Source organism: Scyliorhinus torazame, chromosome 10, assembly GCF_047496885.1.
Source record: "Scyliorhinus torazame isolate Kashiwa2021f chromosome 10, sScyTor2.1, whole genome shotgun sequence".
NCBI classification, from domain to species: domain Eukaryota; kingdom Metazoa; phylum Chordata; class Chondrichthyes; order Carcharhiniformes; family Scyliorhinidae; genus Scyliorhinus; species Scyliorhinus torazame.
The window spans coordinates 142,198,345-142,217,878 of NC_092716.1; the positions used below are offsets into that span (position 1 = coordinate 142,198,345).

General features: G+C 52.1%; 1 protein-coding gene across 6 annotated transcripts in view; it reads right to left on the reverse strand.

Moving 5' to 3' along the window:
- tspan4a (tetraspanin 4a) overlaps positions 1–19,534 on the reverse strand; it is a 294,538-nt gene that overhangs the window by 153,212 nt on the left and 121,792 nt on the right. For 3 of the 6 annotated variants that reach the window (XM_072518787.1, XM_072518785.1, XM_072518786.1), the window contains exon 2: positions 17,772–17,851. The exons of 2 other annotated variants lie outside the window; for them this stretch is intronic. In XM_072518787.1, coding sequence (XP_072374888.1) covers positions 17,772–17,834 — 63 coding nt within the window. In that variant the 5' untranslated portion in view covers positions 17,835–17,851. Of the gene's footprint in view, positions 1–17,771; positions 18,593–19,534 lie in introns of those variants that run through there. One more of the 6 variants, XM_072518784.1, reaches the window with a different exon arrangement.

A 19,534-nucleotide genomic window follows, 5' to 3' on the forward strand; every position in this document is an offset into this window, starting at 1 on the left:
AGAATAGGCTGAGGGAGCTACCGTTTAGGCTGGTTGGGGAAAGTTTTAGGTATTTAGGGATACAAGTGGCGCGGGACTGGGGCAGGCTGCATAAGTTGAACTTGTCTAGGCTGGTGGAGCAGATGAGGAGCGGATTTCGGAGATGGGTGCGCTCCCGCTGTCACTAGCGGGGAGAGTACAGACGGTGAAGATGACGATCCTCCCGAAATTCCTGTTTATTTTTGAAGTGTCTCCCTATTTTCATTCCGTGGTCCTTCTTTAAAAGGATCAATAAAATCATCCTGGGATTTGTTTGGGCGGGGACGTCCCCACGGGTAAAGAGGGGGCTGCTGGAACGGAACCATAGCGAGGGGGGACTGGCGTTGCCGGACCGCAGCAACTACTACTGGGCGGCTAACATAGGCATGATAAGGAAATGGATGGTGGGTTCGGGGTCGGTTGGAGGGCGGGTGGAGGCTGCTTCGTGCAGGGGCACCAGCTTGGCAGCCCTGGTCACGGCTCCTATGCCGCTCCCGCCGGCCAGGTACTCCACCAGCCCTATAGTGGTGGCGGCTCTGCGGATTTGGGGCCAATGGAGGAAGCATGCGGAGGAAGTGGGGGTGTCAGTCTGGTCCCCAATATGCGACAACCACCAATTTGTCCCGGAGAAGATGGATGGTGGTTTTCGAGCGTGGCGGAGGGCAGGGGAGGGAAGAATGGGCGACTTGTTCCTGGCAGGGAGCTTCGCGAGCATGAGGGCGCTGGAGGAGAAGTTTGGGCTGGCAAGGGGAAATTACTTTCGGTACTTGCAGGTGCGGGATTTCATACGTAGACAGGTCCCGTGCTTTCCACGCCTTCCAAAAAAGGGGATCCAGGCCAGGGTAGTTTCCAGGGGAGAGGTAGGAGAGGGGAGAGTCTTGGATATTTATAAGGAGCTTATGGGAGTGGAGGACACAGGGACCGAGGAACTGAAACTCAAGTGGGAGGAGGAGCTTGGTGGGGAGTTGGAGGGGGGCGTATGGGCAGAAACTCTGAGGAGGGTAAATGCAACCGCAACATGTGCCAGACTCGGCCTGATTCAGTTCAAGGTAGTTCACCGGGCCCACATAGAACATAGAACAGTACAGCACAGAACAGGCCCTTCTGCCCTCGATGTTGTGCCGAACCAAGATCAAGCTGTCCCACTCCCTGTCATTCTGACGGTGGCCCGGATGAGTAAATTCTTTGGGCTGGAGGACAAGTGTGCTAGATGTGCGGGAGGACCAGCGAACCATGTCCACATGTTCTGGGTACTGAAAACAAGGGTGGCGATGCGTCCAGAGGTGGAGATTTTTGGGGTGTCAGAGGAACCGGGAGTCCAGGAGGATAGAGGCCGACGTTGTGGCCTTTGCTTCCCTGGTAGCCTGGTGACAAATACTGTTGGCCTGGAGGGAATCAAAGCCCCCAAAGACCGAAGTATGGCTGTCTGACGTGGCAGCCGGGATTCTCCCCTACCCGGCGGGGCGGGGGGTCCCGGCGGGATGAAGTGGCGGGAACCACTCCGGCGTCGGGCCGCACCTTTAGGGGCCAAGCCCTCACCTTCAGGGGCTAGGCCCACGCCGGAGTGGTTGCCACACCGCCGGCCGGCGGGAAAGGCCTTTGACGCCACGCTAGTCGGGGCCGAAGGGACTCCGCCAGCCGGCAGAAGTCCGCGCATGCGTGGGAGCGTCTGCGGCTGCTGCCGTCATCCCCGCGCATGCGCGGGGGGGGTCACTTCCGCATCAGCCATCGCGGAGGCGTGCCCCCATGGTACAGGCCCGCCCCGATCGCGGGCCAGTTCACAATGTGGGCACCCCCCGGGGCCAGATCGCCCCGTGCCCCTCCCCCAGGACCCCGGACCCCGCCCGCGCCGCCAGTCCCACCAGTAAGGTAGGTGGTTTGATTCACGCCGGCGGGACTGGCATAACAGCAGCGGGACTTCGGCCCATCGCGGGCCGGAGAATTGCTGGGGGGGGGGGCCCGCCGACCGGCACGGCGCGATTCCCGTCCCTGCCGAATTTTCGGTGCCAGAGAATTCGGCAGCCGGCGGGGGCGGGATTCACGCCGCCCCCCGGCGATTCTCCAACCCGGTCGGGGGGTTGGAGAATCCCACCCGGCAAGTTTTTTCGGCTTGGAAAAAAAATCAAGTTTGCCTTACGAGGATCACTATCGGGGTTCGCCCGGAGATGGCAACCATTCATCGACTTCTTCGCGGGGAACTGATTGTCAGCTGGGGGGGGGGGGGGCAATAGTGTAGAGTAGGGGGAAAGAATAGGCAGGTCTATTTGCGAGAGAGGAACTGTTATTTGCAATTGGTATTTGCACACTAATGTTTATTGTTACTGTTTACAATGCCAAAAATACCTCAATAGAATTGTTTGATAAAAAAAAAGATGGGACATGCTCCCGCTGTCATTGGCGGGGAGGGTACAGACCGTGAAAATGACGGTCCTCCCCAGGTTCTTATTTGTATTCCAGTGCCTCCCCATCTTCATCTCTAAGGCCTTTTTTAAACGGGTTAATAAGAACTTTTGCAACTACTACTGGGCGGCCAACATTGCCATGATCAGGAAGTGGGTATTGGCGGCGTCATGCAAAGGCGCCAGTTTGAGAGCGCTGGTAACGGCACCTCTGCCGTTCTCGCCGGCCCGTTACTCCACACGTTGGTGGTGGTGGCGACAGTGAAGATCTGGGGGCAGTGGAGGAGACACAAGAGGGTGGAAGGCGCATCGGTCTGGACCCCGTTATGTAATAACCACAGGTTCCTGCCGGGTAGGATGGATGGTGGGTTCCTGAGCTGGCAGAGGGCAGGTATCAAAAGGATGGGTGACCTGTTTATAGATGGGAGCTTTCCCAGCCTGCAGGCGCTGGAGGACAAATTTAAATTGCCGCCAGGGAACGGCTTTAGGTAACTACAAGTGCGGGCCTTCCTGAGGAAGCAGGTGGTGGCCTTCCCGCTGCTGCTGCCACGGGGGATAGAGTAGTGTCCGGTACCTGGGTGGGGGAGGGGAAGGTGTCGGATATCTACCAGGAGCTGCTGGAGGCGGAGGAAACCCCAGTGGAGGAGCTTAAAGGCAAGTGGGAGGAGGAGTTAGGAGGGGAGTTAGAGCCGGGACTGTGGGCGGAAGCCCTAAGTAGGGTCAATTCCTCCTCGTCATGTGCCAGGCTCAGTCTAATACAGTTTAAGGTGGTGCACTGGGCACACATGACGGTGGCGAGGATGAGCAAGTTTTTTTGGGGTGGTGGGCAGCACGATGGCACAATGGTTAGCATTTCTGCCTACTGCGCTGAGGCCCCGGGTTCGAATCCCGGCCCTGGGTCACTGTCCGTGTGGAGTTTGCACATTCTCCCAGTGTCTGCGTGGGTTTCACTCCCACAACCCAAAGATGTGCAGGGTAGGTGGATTGGCCATGCTAAATTGCCCCTTAATTGGAAAAAATAATTGGGTACTCTAAATGTATAAAGAAAAAAAAATTAAAGTTTTTTGGGGTGGAAGACAGATGTGCGAGGTGTGCGGGGAGCCCAGCAAACCATGTCCATTTGTTTTGGGCATGCCCGAAGCTTGAAGGGTTCTGGCAGGGGTTTGCCAGGGCAATGTCCAAGGGGCTAGGAACACGGGTGGTGCCGAGTCCAGAGGTGGCGGTCTTTGTGGTGTCAGAAGACCCGGGAGTTCAGGGAGTGAAAGAGGCCGACGTCTTGGCCTTTGCCTCCCTGGTAGCCCGGGGACGGATCTTGTTAATGTGGAGGGACTCGAAACCCCCGAGCGTAGAGACCTGGGTTAGTGACATGGCTGCGTTTCTCAGTCTTGAGAAAATAAAGTTTGCCTTGAGCGGGTCAATGTTGGGGTTCTCTCGGAGGTGGCAGTCGTTCGTCGACTTTCTTGGGGAAATTGTTATTCTCGATTGCGAAGACAGAGCCGTTCGGGGAATTATCTATTTTTGCACTATTAATGTTTAACGCTGATTGTTCTTTTTCTGTTTTTGTTATAAAATTTTACAAATATTCCAATAAAAATACTTTTTTAAAAAAAGAGATGGTCCTTCATGGCAGAGAGCTCAACAGTACAGCTGCTTTTTCTGATTTCAGCTGCAACACACTGGAAAACCCAGACACACCCAAGCTTTTTCTCAAAGTGAAACTAAAAAGCAGAACCAGAGCTCAGCTCCACCCACACTCTGACATCACTGCAGTAACATGAGCAGCTACCCATTTCTTAGAGCGACATTCTCATGACAGTAAACACACACCATCCCACAATGACACCCATGTATAAACACACGCAATCCACGACACCCATGTGTAAACACACATAATCCCACAATAACACCGGTGTGTAAACACGCACAATCCCACAACGACACCCATGTGTATAAACAAACAATCCCACAACGACACCCAGGTGTAAACACACACAATCCCACAATGACACCCATGTGTAAACACACACAATCCCACAACGACACCCAGGTGTAAACACGCACAATCCCACAATGACACCCATGTGTAAACACACACCATCCCACGACACCCATGTGTAAACACACACAATCCCACAATGACACCCATGTATAAACACACAGGGCGGGATTCTCTCATCCCGCGGCAGAGTGTCCATGCCATCGTAAATGCCGTCGCGTTTTACGACGGCGTGAACGGGCCACTCCCTGGACTAATTCTGGCCCCTACAGAGGCCCCGACGCAACATGGTGCAGGACTACAGAGGCCAGCACATGGGAAATGAGTCCCCCAGCCAGAGAGGTCGGCCCGCCGATCGGTGGGCCCCGATCGCGGGCCAGGCTGCATCGGAGGCCCCCCCACCCAGGGGTCGGAGCCCCCTCCCCCCCCCCACAGGCCGCCACCCGACCCTTCCACGCTGAGTTCACACGGCTGAGAGCAGGTGTGGACGGCTCCCGACGGGACTCAGTGTTTCCACGACGGCCGCTCGGCCTAATCCCAGCCCGAGATTCGGTGGGCCGGCTGCGTAGAGCAGCCCGCGACTGCCGCCGCACCAACCACGCAAGCGCCAATGGCGCAGATTCTCCGCTCTGCGGTGAATGGCGTGGCGGCGTCGGGGCGGCGTGGCCCGATCCCGGGGATTCTCCGGCCCAGCCCAGGGCTGGGAGAATCCAGCCCCCACAATCCACAACGACACCCATGTGTAAACACAAACAATCCCACAATGACACTCAGATGTAAAAATACACAGTCCCACTCTTGACACCCATGTGTAAACACACACAATCCCACAACGACACACAGGTGTAATTACTCACAGTCCCACAACACACAATTGGGTGTAAACATACCCAATCCCACAATGACCCCCAAGTGTAAAAACACACAATACCACAACAACACCCAGGTGTAAACACACACAATCCCACAATGACACCCGCATGTAAAAAACAAGCATACACACAATGGCACCTAAGTGTAAACACACGCCATCTCACAATGACGTCCACCTGTAAACACACACAAATTCACAACATTGGGCTGCACGGTAGCACACGTGGCTAGCACCGTGGCTTCACAGCACCAGAGTCCCAGGTTCGATTCCCCGTTGGGTCACTGTCTGTGCGGAGTCTGCATGTTCTCCCCATGTCTGCGTGGGTTTCCTCCGGGTGCTCCGGTTTCCTCCCACAGTCCAAAGACGTGCAGGTTAGGTGGATTGGCCATGATAAATTGCCCTTAGTGTCCAAAAAGGTTAGGAGGGGTTATTGGATTATGGGGATAGGGTGGAAGTGAGGGCTTAAGTGGGTCGGTGCAGACTCAATGGGCCGAATGGCCTCCTTCTGCACTGTATGTTCTATGTTCTATTATCTCCATGTGAGGATATACAGTTCCACAATGTTATCTCCCAATGAATACGCACATTTTCACAAGGTTCTCCCTACATGAAGATATAAAGTCCCGCAACGTAATCTCCATGTGAAGATTCACAGTCTGAAAATCATATTTCCATACATAGATCCACTATCCCACAACCTTATCTCCATCAATACACAGTCCCATAACGTTATCTCCATGTAAAGATACACAGTCCCATAATCTTTCCATTTTTAGATACACATGACGATATTGAGTTCTTCCTGGCCCCAGTCTGGTCTCAGTCAAAGGCTAAGTCGGATTGTAGGTATTGATTTATTTTATTTCAAATAGCTTGCAAGCTCCACTCACTCTGATAAAAGGCAGGAGACAACGGGCGCAATTCTCCCATCGGGAGACTAAGTCCCGACGCAGGTGTGAAAACAGGAGTGTTTCACTCCGGCGTCGGAGGCCGTTCCCAGCCCCCTATTCTCCCGCCCCAGGGGGGCTAGGAGCGCGGCGCGTCATTTACGCGCGCTGGGCCTCGGCGCTGCATAAAAGCGCCACCGCGTAAATGACGCGACAGGCACCACGTAAATGACGTCACCCGCGGCGCGGTTGCCGGCAGCTCCGCAAGAAGATGGCGGATCGATCTTGCGGGGCAGCGGAGGAAAGGAGGTCCTCCTTCAGAGAGGCTGGCCCGCCGATCGGTGGGCACCGATCGCGGGCCAGACCCCTTTTGAGCCCCCCCCCCGGTGCAGGGACACCCCTCACCCCCCCCACAGGTCGCCCCCCCAGCATTCCTGCGCTGTTCCCGCCGGCAGCGACCAGGTGTGGATGGCGCCGGCGGGAACCCGTCGTGTTGGACAGGCCGCTCGGCCCATCCGGGCCAGAGAATCGCCACTCGCCCATTACCAACGGCAAGCGGCGATTCTCCCAGTGGCCCGCCGTGATTCGCACCGCGCTGGTTTGGGGTTGGGGGTGGGAGAATCGCATGCGGGCGTCGGGACGGCGTGGCGGGACTCGCGCGGTGCCCGGGCGATTCTCCCACCCGGCGTGTGGGGGGTGGGGGGGGGGGGGAGAATTCCGCCCAACATGTCTCTTGAAACTTCCAGAGCGAGTGAGACAAAGGAAGCACAGCATCTGGTTTCACACACACATGGATTCAGCATCGGGTTCCACATACCCACGACAAAATAAGGTAACGGTGACAAATACAAGATTCTCATAGGTCTTTCTCACACATTCCTTGACCTGGCCATATAAGCTGACCCTGGGGCCCCTCTTACCCAGCGTCCTCTGCAGCATCCTCTGCACAAAGAACCGGTCCTAATGGCTGCCCATCCCTCTTTTCATGCTTTGCGGAGTCCCAGTTACAGGCAATTAGACTGCAACCCATTTTCTCCAGCATAAGCTAGAAATGTTTAAACGTCCGCTACCCTAATCCTCTAATCACCTGTATTAGTATCTACTCCAAACTTTACCTAACTATTTATAGCTACTCATCCCCTTTCTAGTACCTTGCTCTTTTGCTCCATTCCTCACACAGGGCACAATCTTCTGTCCTCATTACGCTCTCACTCAAGCGAAACGAGGCAGGTGAATAGCGGGGAGACCAAAAAGAAGATCCTCGCCAGGCGCCAAATAGTTTGCGATGCAACTGACCCGCTCCCGTAAGTGAAATCAAGAAACCAATTATCACCACTTAAGCCCTATTTCCATACAATTAACGAGAGCAACCGCTTATCCAATGGCTTCCTGTCATTCAGCGGACTCCCAAGCAAGTGCTAACGTTGGCCGGTTAGTACTCCTTTTTAAAAACGGGAACCTGGCGGAAGGGCTTCTATGGGGAGCTGAGGAGGTAAGTAGTCAGCTTTGCTCACAGGTCAAGAGCCTAAGGGGCACTGGGAATACTGCCCCTGTGCTCGGCGGGAGGTGGGGGGACCCTCAGCTGAGGGTGGGGGATCCTCAGCAGGGGTGGGCCGCCATGGGAGGGTGGGGGGATGCGCTGGGGGGGGCGAACAGGGGGCACCCGCTCGTGGCACCACCATGCCAATCCCTGGATCGTGTGTACCCGTTCCGGGGTAACCTTAGTCCCTGCACGTCTGCCCTACGGACCACTGTAGCCACCTAAATTGGCCAACTCCCGATTTAAAATGGCGAACGGCAAAGGCTGTTGGGAAAATCAGCCAACAAGACAGAAACCAGCGGCTGCAGGTTTGCTGTGTATTTACCTATGCAAAAACCAGACAACATCGATACCAACACCATCAGCATAACAAGGTAGCAGCCATCTGCATACTGATGAGCAATCCCCGGGAACAATAAGTAACATTATGGACACACAAAGCAAAGCCAGACTCCTCGGCGCCAGCAGGAGCCAACACAAAGGAGGTGAACGAGCACCTCAAGACCGCCCATCGATCAGGGAACCGCTCCAGTATTGGAGAAAATCGAACCAAGCGATTGGGACAAGGTCCAATCACTTGGGACCAGGTACAGGGTCCGCCCCGAAAGGCGGGAAGGCCCTGGGGACTATAAGAGTTGAGCCCCCAAGTGCAAATCGCTCTCTCTTCTTCCTGCCCGGGTCACCCAGCAACACGAACCAACATTGACCGTGACCGGTGCAGTGACTCCAGTGATCACCGAAACCAGTAAGTCTTAATTCAATGCTCGCTACGAGATAAGCGCTACCAATCCATACCAACTTCGAATCCCGCAGACTCAGAACCCGAACGAAAGGCCATTTGTTCCCCTGATCTGGCCTGTTAGTTGTAGAAGTAGCTTAGACGTAGAATTTGTGCATGAGTAGTGATTACTGTGTATAATAAATGTGCTTTGATTTAAATCTTACTAATCGGTGTATTGGATTATTGATCATTACTCGGACTTGAACCTCGTGGCGGTATCATAAAGATACTTGGCGACTCGAGAGCAAAAGTAATAAAACAGAGCAATTGAACCAAGGAGTAAATCAGCAACACCACCCATAACGCCCACCGGCTGCCGTGGTCTCTGGTCATGCAGGCTATAGCCTCTAGGGAATTGGCAATTGTGACTAAGTGAGCACTACACCCAAGTGGATTCCAGTGGGTGGGCAGGCCATGTAGTAGGTGGGAGTCATTGCCTCGCATCCCAATCAGATCATGATGCCTGGACAGTGTACCTGAACATTGCGGGGGGCAACACTACACATACATAGCAGCCAACATCCAAACACCCAGGGATTGGGACACAGCTCCGGGGGACACGTCCATGGCCGAAGGATGGGTGAGTGCCACGGGGAGGGGGCCAGCTCCCGGTCTGGTTGACGTTGTGAGTGGGTGTCCAGGGTACAGAGTCTGGGGCCCGGTGAGGGGGGCCCACTGCGGCCGGGAGTACATGGGCAGGGTTCCGGGTAGGTGGATTCAGTGGGGGAATGGAGGGTCCCGGGTGGGAGCCACAGCTGTTTGTCGATCTAATACCCTCTTCCAATGCCTTACAGATATTGAATGCTCTGGCAGGGGTGTTGCATGCAGAAGTTGCCCTAGTGGTGCTGGTGCTACGCGATGCGGCCAGACGCCAGAGAAGGCAGCAGAAGCAGCGTCAGCACGTGCTCAAGGCAGCAGCCCATGTGCCAGACCCCACCCCAAATCCTGAGTACCTGGCCACCCATCAGGCCAGGGAGGGACCCAGAGAGGAGTTCCGCGACGGCCCAGGGTGTACATTCCGTCACAGGACTCCTGAACAAGTGACGGACAGCGCATACCACAGGGGACAGCGCATACCACAGGAGGCTCCGCCTCAACAAGGAGATGGCGCGACACCTATGCCACGTCCTTGCGGACCTGGCAGCAAATGAAGAGGAGGACACCCGCTCCCGGTGGCCGTCAATGTCACTGCAGACCTGAATGCCACAGGATCATTGAGGGCTTGAGCAGGGACCTGTAATTGAAAATATGGAAAGATGTGTCATTTGAAACATGTAAGTCTGGCAATACCTGATTTAAGAAACATGAGAGAATGTAGGGAAAGATCCCACGAAGGGTTAACAGCAACTGCAAAGAGCAGGATTATGAAATGCAGATTCTTTCTCCCAAACAGGCTTAGCAAACACACAGGATTTTTGTATGAAGCTAAAAACAATGGCTCACACCTTCATTGAAATTAACTATATTAGTAAGCATCTGGAAAAGCATGGATGAGGGTTTCAGTTGAGCTAGGTGATAAATGTAAACCTTTCAAGTTATAACCAAGTGGATTTTTAACATTACGCTAAAAGCAATGATTCACCCTTCCTTGAAGTAAAATCAGCAGATAGAAAAGAATGATTAGAGGGGCAAATATATAGGTGTGAAATTCTGCTAACACCAAGTAAATTAAAGAAAACTGGAGACGATCAGTCTACGAGAAACATAATTTAGAGCCAAAATCAAAGTCAAAATTATGAGCTGGGGACACAATTGGAAAATAAAACTAGAAATGACAGGAACCAAAACTCACACCCCTATTGAAACCAAAACATTTTTGAATATCACAAAGGAACTTTGAACATCACAAAGGAAACAATGTAATCAGATCTGAGGGTTGAGGCCATGCTCAAAATGAATACTTAGTTGTGTTAGAAAAATTTAGATTAAAGGTACCTTTTACAATCCAAGTGAAATAAAAGGTACTTTACAATAAAGTCATAAAAACTTAATAACTGTTAGAAAGAGAATATAAACCCAGAGACCAGAGCAGGAACTACCAGAACTCAGAGCGAAGCAGTGAGGGGGAGAAGCAGAGAAGGAACAAGCAGCTCAGAGTCAGCTTACAGTCAGCTCGGTCATGGGACAAAGCAAAGTAGTCGAGCTAAAACAGCTAATATATCTAAGGAAGACCAGAATTTAAAGAGGAGGCAGAGTCAGCTCAGAGACAGCCAGCAGAGCCAGCTCTCACAGCTCGGTACATGGGAAAGATAGGACATAGCAACCGAGCTCACCAGCGAATACATCTAAAGAAGACCAGCTTTTAAAAAGAAGATTGATTGTCAAGGTGGGCCTGAAGGTCCCTTCAACCAACCAGGAGGATCCAGAAGCAAGATCTTTTTACTTTTCTGTAATTGCAGCTTTTAAAAGAAAAAATATAATAATAAAATAACTTAATTTAACATGAAACAGTGGTTATTCCAAAGTCTACTTTACTTACTTAGCAATGCGGGACCCAGGATCGATGCTACTAAGTGGTAAGTAGTTGAAATCTTCTGTGAAGGTATGGGTTCTACCGGGGGATAACGTGAAAACATAGTTTGACCTGAATAGCACCCACCGAAGCCTGCATAGGAGTCGGGGAGTGAGAATCCCTGTTTACCATTTAGAATGTCGGCCCTTTTTGGTATAGGGGGACTTCTAAGAATAGTGGTGAGTTTTCAACAACAGACCTGTGTGGTATCACAGCCCACAGGTGCATCCAACAGGTCACGAATGCCCTGGATGGCGGGGGAAAGTTTACATCATCTTTGACATGGACCAGACTCAGCAAGATGCCCGGACTGCAGGATTCTCCGTCGGGATGCTCCAGGTCCAGGGAGCTATAGATGCCATGTTGCTCTGTACTCACCGAGCCATCTGGGGGTGCCCTCCGTTAACAGAAAGGGGTTCCACTCCCTCAACATACAGCTCGTGTGCGACCACCAGATGAGATAATGCACATGTGTGCACGCTTCCCGGGGAGTCTCCACAACAGCTACATCCTTAGCCAGTCGGTCATCCCTGCCCTCTTCAAGGAGCACCCTAGGATGGGCGGCTGGCTCTTGGGGGATAAGGGAAATCCGCTGATGCTCAGCTAATGATGCCAGTGCGGAGGCCAGAGACCAAAGCAGAGACCCGGTACAACGAGGCCCATGCGGACTGTCATTGAGCCGTGCGGTGCATCGGACTCCTCAAGATGCGCTTCAGATCCATCGACCGTTTCGGTGGTACACTCCAGTACACCACCCGGAGGGTCGCCCGCTTTGTTGTGGTCTGCTGTGTCCTCCACAACCTGACAAGCTGGAGTTGGTGACGAGGAACACATGGCTACCGAGGAGGATGAAAAGGAGACGCCGGACCCGCAGGGATTGCAGGACGAGGCTGGGGAGGAACCTGAGGCCCAGCCGGCCCAGTGTAGCCCTCATACTCGCCTGCTTCACCTAGGACATGGCCTGATCCTTCAACGCTACCTTATCCACCCACCACCCCCATTTACCACCCTCCCAGGGTATATGTCACATCACTCCAGAGTGCTGGGACTGTGTCAGCACCGTCAGCGGGTCACTGTCGAGGGCAGGGGAGTGATGATAAACTGCAGAAAGCTGGGAGCTGGGCTCCTAAATCTATGACATAGTCTGACCCCTCCCTGTCTGCTGAGTGCTCGATTACACCCATCACCTGCACATGGTGATCCATTGCGGAAGAAAGTGACAGGGGCATCTTACTGGTTGTGCACAAGGATGTTCAATGCAAGTCCCCACTCTCCCAGTGGTGCCGTTTCCCCCACCCCCCACCCTCCACACCGCCCCTCACCCCTACCTACCCCATCCCCCCTCCCCCGGTGCCCTCAGTGACCCTCGATGTGCCTGACCCTCCTAGCTCTACCACTATGTTTAGGTGTAGCCCCAGGATGCACATTTGAGGGCGAGGCAGCCAGCTGCTTACCTCGTCCCGTGGCCTTCAAAACCCTTGGCGGGCGTCCTCTGGTGGCTCTGGGACCAGAGGGCCCCGGCTCACCTGTCGGCAGCACCTGCACAGCCGTGCCGCCATGTCCTATGTGCTGACCCCGAGGCGCGGCCTCATCAGAGGGGTGGAACTCGGTGGAGCTGGTGGCCAATGTTGCCTCCCCATGGGACAGATCTGGGTTGGCACTCAGCACCCACTCCTCCCAGGCGGTGCCCATAGTGCCTTGGGGTCCACCTCAGGACGGAGGGGCAGCTGGTTCGTGCCCCGGCTGCCCCTGCATCACCTGGCTCTGCCACCCCTGGCAGTTCCCCATGGTCTGCACCATCATGTCGATGCCCCCAGTGATGCTCCTCAGTAACTGAGACATGCTCTGCAGCGCCTCGGCAATACCCACCTGTGACTGGGACAAGCTCCGCAGTGCCGCGGCCATGCGCATCTGAGAGTGGTACATGGCCCGCAGAACGTCATCAAGGTCAGCCTGCAACTTGGTGACATCCCCCAGCGAGGCGGACACCTTCACTAATGGTGCCAACGTCGTGCACCAGTCTCTCCACTGCGGACGCCACCCTCGCAGTGTTGGCCTTGCTGCCACTCATTGACGGTGCCATCTCCTGCGCCTGTAGCCTCTGGGACTCCTCCAATCGGCTATGGATCTGCTGGAGTGACGCTGACATTTCCCTCTGAATATCCCGATAACCCTGTTCCAGAGGCTCAGCAGCCCTTTAACTGCTGTCTCGCCTGAGGGTTCGTGCCTCCACCAGATGTGCAGCATCAACAGTGCAGTGCTCAGCAGATTGTGCCCCAGAAGCCTGTCCACTAACATGCCTCATTGAGGTATGTGCACCTGTGCTGGTGGAGGGTGGGGATGACAGCTGTGCCGCAATCACGGTTTCATCGTCGGAGCTTTCCTCCGAGGTGTTCTCCTCGGAGTCAGGAGAGAGGGCCGCCCGGGATGGGCCGGCGCCGTAGGCTGGTGGACCTGCGGGAGAATGGACATGTGGTTAGTGAGAGGGTTGGGGCAGTGATAAGGCGATCACTACTCATGTCTGACAGGTCCTCCAGGTGGAGCACAGTAGTTCCTCGCAGTTCCTCACCTCTGCAGCGTCCACCAGCCTCCGTGTGGGTGACCTCGCTGTCCTCGGCCACCCTGGTCACCTCCAGGGTCCACTCCTAGTAGGAAGTGAGGATTCTCAAATCCCGCAGCCCACTGCCTAACTGGGCCCTCTCTCGCTGATTATGGAAGATCTTTTCCTGAGGAGACATGAGAGGTCATCGTTAGCCACATGCATGGTTCACAGTTGGGGGGGGCACGGTGTGAAGGCAGTGTTGGAGTGGAGGGAGGGTTAAAGGGGTGGGTGGAGGGAGGGTTGGGGGGTTCACCTGGGGGGGGGAGGGTTGATGCTCCGGGGGCCCAGTGGGGGGGGGGGGGGGCTGGTTTGAATGTCTACTCACTCGTGCTGCCCGCTGTAAGTCGTCGGCCTTCTTCCGGCACTGGAGACATTCCCCGAGCTGACTGCTGCCGCCACCATGTCCCATGCAGCATTGGTGCCTTGTGGCTCACTCTCCGGGTCCCCTGGAGGAACAAGACATCTCTCCTGGCCTCCACCGTGTCCAGGGCCTCCCCAGGTCAGCATTCCCGAATCTTGGGGCTGGTCTCCTCGGCGCCATTACTGTGAGCTGGCTGGGGTCAGCTGAGCAAGTGCAGCTTAAGTGCTGCTCGACCTTGTTAGCGGGGGGTGCTGGCAAGTGTGGTGCCGCCGAATTGCCCGGCGAGCTGTCATTTGGGGCGAGAAGTCCGTGAGGCCTCATTAAGTGGACCAATTAACATTGAACAGCGTTGCCGGCCTCATTGGGCCGAGCGCCGGGAAACTCGTAGCAAAATTCCCGTTTGCGAGCACACTTAGAAATTTTTCCGGAGAATCGCGCCCACAGTCCCACAACGTTATCTCTAAATGAAGATACACAGTCTGGCACTGTTCTCGCCATGTGAAGTTATAAGTCCTACAATGTTATCTCCATGTAAAGATACACAGTCCCACAAAACCTTATTGAAAAATGGATACACAGTCCCACAACGTTATCTCAATGTGAAGATACACAATCCCACAATGTTCTCACAGGGCGGCACAGTAGCACAGTGGTTAGCACTGTTGCTCCACAGTGCGACTGTCCCAGGTTCGATTCCCGGCTTGGGTCACTGTCTATTCGGAGTCTGCACGTTCTCCCCGTGTCTGCGTGGGTTTCCTCCGGGTGCTCCGGTTTCCTCCCACAAGTCCCGAAAGACGTGCTGTTAGGTAATTTGGACATTCTGAATTCTCCCTCTGTGACCCGAACCGGTGCTGGAATGTGACGACTAGGGGCTTTTCACAGTAATTTCATTGCAGTGTTAATGTAAGCCTACTTGTGACAATAATAATAATAAAGATATAAAGTCCTACAATGTTATCTCCACGTGAAGATACATAGTCCCACAATGTTATCTCCATATGAAAACACAGTCCCTCAATGTTATTTCCATGTGAAGACACACAGTCCTACAATGTTATCTCCATGTCAAGATACACAGCCCCACAATGTTTTCTCCCTGTGTAGATACACAGCTCCACAATGTTTTCTCCCTGTGTAGATACGCAGCTCCACAATGTTATCTCCCTGTGAAGATACAAAAGTCCCACAATGTTACTGGATTGGATTGGATTTGTTTATTGTCACATGTACAGAGGTACAAAAGTACTTTTCTGTGAGCAGCTCAACAGATCATTAAGTATCTCCCTGTTATCTCCCTGTGAAGATACACAGTTCCACAACGTTATCTCCATGTGAAAACACAGTCCCTCAATGTCATCTCCAGTGAAGATATAGTCCCACAATGTTATCTCCATGTGAGGATACACAGTCCCACAACGTTATCTCCATGTGAGGATACACAGTCCACAATGTTATCCCCCTGTGAAGATACACAGTCCACACTGTTATCGCCCTGTGAAGGTACACAGTCCCACAATGTTATCTCCCTGTGAAGACACACATTCCCCCAATGATATGTCCCTGTGAAGATACACAGTCCCACAATGATATCTCCCTGTGAAGGCACACAGTCCCACAATGTTATCTACCTGTGAAGATGCACAGTCGCACAACATTAACTCTATGTGAAGACATACAGTCCCACAATGCTCTCTCCATGTGAACATACACAGTTCCACAATATTATATCCATATATAGATACACAGTCCCACAACGTTATTGCCACGTGAAAACACACAGGACCGGATTCTTCTGCACCGCCCACCGCAAGAACACCACGGTGAAACGCAGGCAATGGAGAAGTCCATTAACCTCGACTGGGATTCTCCGGTCGCCGGGCGGACATGACCGGAGAATCACGTTCACAGTTCCACAATGTCATCTCACTGTGAACATACACAGTCCCGCAACACTATCTCCATGTGAGGATACAGTTTTGCAATATTATATCCATATATAGATACATAGTCCCACAATGTTATATCCATATATAGATACATAGTCCCACAATGTTATATCCATATATCGATACATAGTCCCACAATGTTATATCCATATATTGATACATAGTCCCACAATATTTTCTCCATCTGAAGATAACATTCCACAATGTTATATCCATATATTGATACACTGTACTACAATGCTATATCAATATCTAGATACACAGTCCCACATTGCTATCATCCCATGAAGATACACAGTTCCCCATTGTTATCTCCATGTGAATAAACACAGTTCCCCATTGTTACCTCCATGTGAAGATACACAATCCCACAATGTTATCTCTGTGCGGAGATACACAGTCACACAATGTTATCTCTATGTGAAGGTTCACATTTGCACACTAATGCCTGCATGTAAAGTTTCTGCAAACATCTCCATGTAAACATATGCTCTTGCATGATTGCATTTAAATTTCAGGATCATTCCATTATGATGCCTGCGTACACAATGGAACACTGACTTGCACATGTAAAGGTACACAGTTCCACTGTGACAATCTCTGAAACGAATGCTTCTCTGGCACTTTGACAACACACCGAGGTAAAGTCCATGAAATAAAGTTAGCAGCTGTGAATGCTTCCAGCTAGTTATGAAAAATATTTAAATATTCTATCCTGAGTGTGTTGATAAAGGATGGAGAGGAGAATCTGCCTTTCCAATTCTGAGCACCTTGAATCAAGACACTGGGGCACTGTCAGAGCTATAATGCAAATGTGATTGTCTCCGCGAAAAGATGAAGGCAGCCTTGCATTTATATAGCACCAGAATTAAGTATGTTTTGAAGTGTAGCTACTGCTACAATATAGGAAACACAGCAGCTAATTTGTACAGCAAATTTCCACAAATGGAAAAATGTGATAATGATAGACACTTCTGTATTTTGTGATATGGTTTAAGGGATGAATATTGGTCTGGACACTGGGGATAACTCACCTGGTCTTCTTCAAAATAATGTCGCAGGATCTTTTACAAACACCTGACACAGCAAATGGTTTAATGTCTCATTTGAAGGACAGCACTTCCGGCACTGCAGCACTCCCGACGTGCTGCACTAGAATGTTAGCTTTGATTTCTATGTTCAAGTCTCCAGAGTGACACTTGAACCCAGAACTTCCTGTCTGAGAAGTGAAAGGACTGCTCACTGAGGTGGGGAGGGGAAGGGGTGGCAGAGGGAAGGTGAGGGGTGAAGAGTGGAGCTGTCAGTTTTGAAACACAAAAGTGAATGAGATGAGTTAACTCAGGTGAAAAGACATTGTCCTTTGGTCTTCTGGAGAAGGGCTAGATAGGCTCAGGTCAACGAGGAAGGCACAGCAGTCAGTGCCATTGGTCCTCCCAGTCTGTTGTCATCGCCCTCTGCTGGAATATTACATTTGACCACAGTTGGCCTTGTGGAACAGGGAGGAGACTTGCCTAGACACCGCAGGTTTGGGAGGGATTGGGGTGTGTTGACAGGAACTTGCAACATCCCAGTTGCAATCATCAGACTCCATCTCTGACACCAAGCTCCCATAGAGAGTAAATGGGATGAATCTCATCTGGGCTGAGAGTGGGGACTGGGGTACCTTGTTCTAAAGTTACCCGGGAGGGTGGGGAGGGATTAACAATCCCCTCGGCATTTAGGAGGCAACCCTGGACTAAAAGGAAAGTACCACTGAAATGACATACAAGCAGAGATCACTGATGTGAGGCTGAGATCAGATAAAGTGCAGGTGACAAGCAGGCAGGAGGTATTTGAAAAGACAAACAGCACTTACCCAGAAGAAGAGGTTAAAGATGAACATGAGGTATTTGAGACACTGCAGGCAGTTCTGGGCCATGCTGCATCTCTTCAGCTCTAGAAGGAATATAAAGGAGAGATCCAGGTAAAAGACCACATATTTACTGCCCTTTGGGGAGGTGTACTCTGCTTTACTGGCTTTCGGCCCCGGGTTGGTGTGTAAACCAAAAAAAGAGGAGTTTGCTCCAAACTGGCCACCATACATGCTGCTGTAACGGCCAAAAGCACCATGTGTTGCAGAATAGTCTTTACTGTCCAGGGACGGGCTGCGGTGATAGGCAGATTCATCACTGTCCGATCTATTCATCTTCCAAAGACCTCTGTGGGATCTTTTCAAACAAAAAGAAGCCTTCTGCACATTAGCAGGCTCTCAGGAGGAGAGACAAATGCCAGGAATCCCTCTCCAGAGTGGGAAGTGGCTGTCAGCTGGGGAATGATCCAACCCTCTTCAATTCTCACCAAGGCAGGCAGCAGCAGGACTATCATACATAGTTCACCCAGCTACTGCCTCAGCCTGCCAGAGTTCATCATTGCCTGGCTCCTGAATATCTCCGTGACTGAACACTGTGATCTTCCCTCACTTTCAGCAAGTCAGCTCTCCTCACTTCAAATATCTACTCCTCCACAGAGCAAATCAGAGCCGTCTCATTCACTCTTCAGAGCAAGTCAGCTCCTGGCTTCCAACTATCCCCTCCTGTCTGTGTCAAAGTACAAGCTCCTTCCTCAGTGTGCAGAAATCCCTATGCCTATTGCCTGCTCAGCACTCTCCACCTCCTGCTCTCTCTCTCGCTGTCTCTGCCTCCCTCTCCAATCATAGCTTCATTGTCATTAACCACAGCTCCTTCACAGCCAATCACAGCCAGAGCTCTGCCAGCCAGTCAGACAGAGAGAGAGAGCAGCTGGCTTCTGCTGAGGTGGGGGGACACCATCTCCCACTCTACATTCATACAACTTAATTCCCTCAAAGCCACTTCACATCTCTCTTAAACTGCTGATTGCTGTACACTCACACTTCACACAACCTCATTTAGCCCCAGCAGGCCCAGCTCACTGCCACACAGCCTCTATACTGTGAGAACGCAGCAGGAGTTCTGGTGAAGATTATACATTTTATCTACTGCTCAACACCCCACTCGCTGACAAACCCTCCACCGCTCTGAGAAAGCACAGTTAACACAGCCTGCCACACTCAATCCACTTAATAATCAGCATTGCATGCTGAAGTGGCTTTTGTGTGTCAGTGAAGAATTCTGTGATACAATGCGTCTCTTTGCAATGCTCCCCTGGGAAAGGCTCCCTCTAACTGTCCCAACTGGAGTCAAAGCTATGTACAGTAATGCAAAGTGACAGAGTGCTGAGGTTTTAATATAAAATTCAGTGGCTTCAGTTCCTCTCCTGTTTGCTCTCATGTGTTGTTTGATCTGGGGAAGGGGAAAGTTGGAGTTTGAATCTGAAATCGCTATTATTCTGTTAGTCTGATTCAAAAGCAATTATTGGAAGCTGTCACAGAAAGGCACAAAGTCTTTGCTCACTGGCTCCCCCGTAATAAATATTGAACATTGAGGAGACAGCTACAAAACCCAAAGTTCAGGAAGTGGAAATGTATGTATTCAAATTGATGTCTTCAGATAGTGCCCTGCTATGATTTCTTTAATAACAGCTTCTGATATTTTCCCTACGACAGATGTTAAGCTGACTGGACTGTAGTTTCCCGCTTTCTGTCTCCCTCCCTTTCTGAAT